The 6,654-nt window shown below is 32.7% G+C and overlaps 1 protein-coding gene across 1 annotated transcript; it reads right to left on the minus strand.

Moving 5' to 3' along the window:
- Positions 1 to 4,723: 4,723 nt before the first annotated feature.
- LOC103090072 (cyclic AMP-responsive element-binding protein 1-like) lies at positions 4,724 to 4,868 on the minus strand (the record flags this gene model as incomplete). Its single annotated transcript, XM_007463661.1, has 1 exon — positions 4,724 to 4,868. A coding segment is annotated over one exon (145 nt), but the record flags the coding sequence as incomplete, so codon positions are not given.
- Between the last annotated feature and the right edge of the window lie 1,786 nt (positions 4,869 to 6,654).

The following is a 6,654-nucleotide window of genomic DNA, read 5'->3' on the forward strand; positions in this document are numbered from 1 at the left end:
GGCTTAAGCTACATTCACTAATCAATAAGAACTTATCATAAGCAGATGAGACAGATGGAACTTCAGCACCCTGTTTGATTTATTTGAAATTCTTCCATACTGACTCAGCTTCATGATATGTTCGACCCCTCAGGGATTAGTGCCTCTCTTAGCCATTGATTTTAGAAAAGTCAAGGAAACCAGTTCCTAGTACATATAGTGACTGTGCAGTCAACTTAAAAAAGTCAACATATCAACATTAAAAGTATTCAAGATGTATGTAAGCCATCCAATAAAAAGTTCTAGTTGTGCTTTGTACAACTGAGTGAACAAATTTATACCACAATTCTTCACCTACAGGCTTACTTAAGCATACCTCACTTTTCCCCTCCTCATCTGAAATCAGTCAAATGTGATGTTAACAATTTAAAGTGAAAAAATTTAATCAAATTAATACATGTGTTCTCCATGATAATGATGATTAATTGCCTTGAAAGTCTTTTACTGTTCTAGACAAGTTCAAGGATATCTTTGGGATTCTATAAACAGTATTAATGTTGGGGTGAGGACAGTCTTACTTAAAATTGGAAATAAATATTTATTCACTTGAGTTGCTTTTCCTTCTATCTTTATCCATGATGAAAGATAATAAGATAGGGTTTGAACCCATCTTTTAATTAATTGGGCTAGTCTAATCTAATTTCCTGATATTTTTCTTTTACAGCATTTATAAGGCTAGCCTTTAGGTGTTAAAATATTTTAATCAATGAAAAAAGCTGCCATAAAAATGCCACATGATTTGAAGAGAGGAGAAAGACATAAAAAGTCAGATGACAATTAATTGATGAGGGAATTTCTCAAGTTTGCTAATACCCAAACAGGGTCATTTTTAAAAGTGCAAGTTACACCAAACATTTACAAAGAATATAATGTAAAAATAATCCAAATAAATATACAACTTTTGTATTAAGTCAATGGGAAACAATATACCAACAGCTTTCAGGGTTACAATGGCAACAAATAAAGCCTCTTGGAAAAACTGAAAAGGTGTGTTAACAGTTGTCTCTAAAACCCACTTTAATTCAGAATCTTAACTTTAAGATATAGCCTTATTTTAATCCTGCAAAATTAAGCAGCCTTCTGATCTTCAAAATAAAGAGAACAATATATGCTGATAGCTGACTACAGCTGATCACAGAACTAAAAACATTAAAAACGAAATCTAGATTGAAGTCACTTAAAGTAAGTAAAAGCATCCTGGTTTAAACAAACTTGTTTCTTCCTAAGCCTTTGTATGATTCCACATGTCACCCCAAATGGTCAAAAGGATCAGGGATTAGGCCTGAGAGACAGAGATAAACTTCAGCCAGATGACTTCCGATCGGACAGCCTGCCTGACTGGTATTGTGCTTTCAGATACTAGCACTGCTGCTGACTTGCCATCAAGATACATTTTCTGACAAAAATCCCTGCTCAAATGAAAACACCAAAAATTCTCCCCCAGGATGATTTTTGAAAAATCAGTGGTACCTTTTAGAAGCTATCTTCAAAATGTTCTTACCACTGTTATAGCTGCCAGAGACAAAGCACAAAAACCAAATACTTTTTTGTGGGGGGGGTGGAGGTGGTGGTGGTTCAAGTGACTAGTAACATATTTAAAAGTATTAAGCCAAAGAAAACTGACAATTAAAAAAAAAACCAGGAGATTAAAAAACATCAATCATGAGTGCTGGAGTAATTCAGTCCAAGAAACTACCAAAGGTGATGCAATAAAATACACAAAAATGTAAAATTTCATCCGACCTCAGTATACTATAATACTCAGCATTCCTGACTTAAGAGCTCTCAGAGCTTCAGATTATATACTGTATGTATATATATATATATATATATGTACACATATATTATACAAATGCCATTCCCCCCGGCCAGGAATATCTAAATCAACAGAGCACCTATGACAATATTATGGTTGCCAATATGGTACTTGAGTTTGAAAAATGAACTTAAAAATTACATCTGATATCAATTTTTAATAATGTGAACACATTGGATCTAGCCCTTTCTAAACCATTTTTCAGTTAAACACTATCAAAGCTTGAAAACTCATAAGAGCAATATATAAAAAATAAACCCCTCCCACTTCATTTTTATTAGAGTTAATCTGTCCTATAGATAAAAGTGGCACATGGCCCTATATTTGCAAAGTGAGCAATACCAAACTTGCTATTTTTCTAGGCAAATCAGTAGCATATGTACAGATTCCTATGATGACATTTTTATTCCCTTTTGGCCAATGAAGAGAAAAAACATAATGTGGCCGCATGTTATTGGCTATAAGATTTTTTAAAATTATGCTGTTTTCTTAACAAAGATTCTCAAAGTTGCATGCTTAAAAACAAACACCTTTTTTCCCAATTCTCTTAAAAAAAGTTTGCTCAAAATATGCTTAATTTCTATCTGTATAAGCTGAAACCTTCAAATCTCTCCAAGGGTCTAAACAGATTTAGCAACAGAATACATTTATCTCACCATTAAGTAACTGACTTCAAACCAGCGCAATCAGTCTTTTGTAACTTATAAATTCAGCCAGCTAATATGGATGTGACTTGCCTTGATTTATCAGGGACTAAGAGGACCACCAACTTTCTAATTAAATAGAAAGCCTCAACTTTTGAAAACATTTAACTTGCCAAATACTAGGCAATTTTCATTTATAAAGCTTATGACTTTTAAAATGTTCAGGTCTCACATTCTGCCTCAAAGAAAGACTTCTAGTTTGTGAATAGATTTGTGATTTTGCTTGGTTTCTATTAAACCAGTTTTGGAAAATGACACATCTATGCAGGTATACAAATAATTTTTACACTGTAACTTTCCCCATTAGCTCAGCAGGATAAACAACAAAATTTACAGTCGTTTGAAAGCCTTCTTGAGAATCTGGCGAACTGTCCAGATATAAGACTACATCACTCAATTCTTAGAATGGTGCTCCTTCATAAACTCTGTTCATCCTTGAAAAAAGACAACGGTTTGTTACAAATAAAAATATACCATTTACAAATATTAATTAAAAATCTTACTTTTCAAACTGGACTCAATAATTAACACCCATATCTGCATATTTTGTTAACACATTAACTTAACTTTTAAAAACAACCCATGACTAAATATAAAACATTAAATTCTAGACTCTCTTTTAAAAAAGGAATACCTTCTCAAATGAGAAATTGTAATCTAACATTATGTCAATCTCCAATTTTTCAAATCCACCTCAGTCTTATTTTTTTTTAAAGGGTAACTTTTAAATTTATCAAGCTTAGTGAATAAAATGAGTATTGGTAATTAAAAGTAGTACTGGAAACAATGTGTGATACATACAAATACAGACTGTTATAGGTAAGGAATTAAAACAGGTATCTCCTTTACAGAATAACAAAGGATATATAGCATATTGGAAAGCTAAAGCATAGCTATCCTTTTTATCAATAGAAGAAAACAACAAAGATGTTTTGCAAGAATGACAATCCAAATATTGTAGTACAGCAGTCATTCAAATATGTCTGAAGAAAATTATTTTCCTTGTGCATATCTAATACTGTACTTTAAAAGAACTATATCCTTATAACTTCTTTCATTAAAAAATTCACTACTCTGTTAAAGTATGTTAATACGGAAAAGATTTAAAATCAGTATTTTTCTACAACACATAACATTTTATAAACAAATACAGCACTTTGCTTTAACATCTTGAAGGCTTTCCTGTTGGTGGTATAATATAAGTGCAAAGGGGAACAGTTTAATTAGAAAAACCTTTTAAAGTAAATGAGTGACAATATAAATATTTTTGAAGGCGATGACAAAAACATTTATTTAAAAACCTTGTTATATAACTCAAGGGATTGGTTTACTAATGAGCATCTTTTTACTAAGAATTTAGTACTAAACTAAAACAAGCTTTGTACTTTTACTTACTTTGATTTAATTTAAAATCAAATACCATGCTTTTTCATTCAGTTGGTTACTTCTTTTAATGTATTCAAAATGCTGAACACATACAGAATTGAATTAAGAAGCAACAAACTGCCCTATGGAAGAGCTGTAGTTAATACAGAATATTTTTAAGAACCAAGGACAAATTTTCAGTATTGAAGAGAATGTACATAGAAAGCACTCCAAATTCATTCTTAATTTCTTCAACACCATCCTAAAATTCTTTTTTTAGAGGGTATGTCTCTTAACAATCTTACATAATTCACAATGAAAATGTGAAAACACGTCAATTTGGCAATCAACACGTCTTCATTGCACCTACTTACTTTATGCATGCGGCCCACACATTACTTCAGCTCAAGAGGCTGGGGTAATTCTGTCCCTAAGGCAATCAAGGAGCTCAGCACAAACCTTGAAATCATTTAAAAAAAGATTTTCTTTTCCTCATTTCCCCCATCAATTTACAAGTAAACAAATTATTACTTCTTGAAGAGGGCGGGGGATAAAAAGCAGAAGTCTCTTCATGATTCGTGGTGCTGAAAATTTCTTGAGGGGAGAAGTGGAGGCAGGTGTTGGAGCATTCACAGTTTAATGCAAAAGCACAAATGAATGAAAATTCTGTAGTTGCTTTCAGGCAGTTTTGCGCATAGAAAAAAAGAAATGTTTAGAAAATAAATGTTTATTTCGTCTTTCTGGTTGTGGCCAAGCCATTCCTTTTTCCACCATAATAGGTGAAAATTTAAATCCCAAATTAATCTGATTTGTGGCAGTAAAGGTCCTTAAGTGCTTTTAGCTCCTCAATCAGTGTCTTGTTTTGGTTTTCAAGCACTGCCACTCTGTTTTCTAGACATTTCACATATTCTTTCTTCTTTCTACGACACTCTCGTGCTGCTTCCCTACAAGCAAAAAGGGACAGGAAAAATTACGCAACATTTCTGTACCATTTATTTTGCGTTAGATAGACTACATTAAAAAAAAAAAGATTTAGCTCAAAACAACAAATGTTTTAATATATTATAGATTAGGCATTTGAGAAAAATAAACAGAATGACTTGGAAATTGTCTAATGTAAAATTTTAACATACCATAGAAAGTTGATTAAAAAAAAATTCAAAGCACCAATTTTAATTAATGGGGCAGAAGGATGGCAGGCATTTTCATACTAAATTAAGAATTACTATATTTTGGAGTAGAATACAAAATTGAAATGAGCTTTAAATAAAAAATAAAAAGAACTCTTTAGCTTGGAGAGTGCCTCTTAAAGTTTCTCAAAAATTTCGATCTAAATATTTCTAGATAGAATGAAAAGATTCTCCTAGTGGATCGTATGGGTGAAACGACAGATACACAGAACAACGAAGCATGCTAGACACCCCAGAAACAAACCTATACAAATACAGTCAATTAGATTTTGACAAAAGTACAAGGGCAATTCCACAGAGAAAGGATAGTCTTTTTAACAAATGGTGCTGAAATAAACAAGTGTTCATAGAGAAAAGTGAACCTTTTACACATTTCACACCTTATAAAAAAGTTAATTCAAAAGGGATCACAGACCTAAATGTAAAACATAAAACTATAACATTTGATATAGAGCAACTGGAACTTTCATACGTTGCTGGTAGAAATGCAAAATGGTACAGCCACTCTGGAAAACAGTTTGGCAGTTTCTTATAAAGTTAAATATACACGTACCACTCCATCCATCCAGGCCACTCCTAGATATTTACTCAAGTGAATTGAAAGTTCATATAAAAACCTGTATGTAAGTATTTATAGTAAATTTATTCATAATCCTCCAAAACTGGAAACTAAGATGAACTTCAAGGTGAATGGATAAATAAACCACATCCATACAATACCAGGGATAAAACTAATTACTGATTCATGCAACACTATCAATGAATCTTAAATGCACTGTGCTAAGTGAAAGAAGCCAGACCCAAAAGGTTACATGCTGTATTTATATGAGATTCTGGAAAATACAAAACAAAAAGATGGAAAACAGTTCAGTGATTTCCAGGGGCTGGGGGAGGGGGTAGAGGCTGACTACCAAGAGGTATCACAAGGGATTCTTTTTAGAGTGGTGTAAATGTTCTGTATGGCACTGTGGTGGTAGACACATAACATTTTATGTCTGTTAAACCCCACAGAAATATACAGCACAAAAAGTAAAGTAATGAAAATTTACAGTAAAAAACAGGATATCGTGGAATCCCAGAATTGAATGCAGATGTTGAGAAATCTAACTTTACTATAAATGTATGTATATGACATAGGAGGGTGGAGAAAAAAGCAACAGAGCTAAGTAACTTTGAAAACAGTGCTTTCACTGGTACTTTAAGGCTAAAAACAGAAAGAACTGTACATAAATGCTATATTATAAATTTGTTTCTCATAGGGGTACAAGTTGGCAATTATGAAACTATTTTATATACTAGAGTTTAACAAATACATAAATAAACCATCTTTAGTAGGAAGCCAAGTTTCTGTCAGAGAACGAAGTTCAAATAAGCAAAGGGGGGAAGGGAAGGCTAAAATAAGCCCTGTGGTTACAGATTAGAGTCAGAGGGATCAGTACAAACATATTTATTATAGTAACGTACACGTACAGAAATATAGTTGTGTGCATACATGGGCCAGTGTACACGTACACACACACACACACACACACACACACAC

The sequence above is a fragment of the Lipotes vexillifer genome, unplaced genomic scaffold (assembly GCF_000442215.2).
Source record: "Lipotes vexillifer unplaced genomic scaffold, Lipotes_vexillifer_v1.1 scaffold678, whole genome shotgun sequence".
Taxonomy (NCBI): Eukaryota; Metazoa; Chordata; class Mammalia; order Artiodactyla; family Lipotidae; genus Lipotes; species Lipotes vexillifer.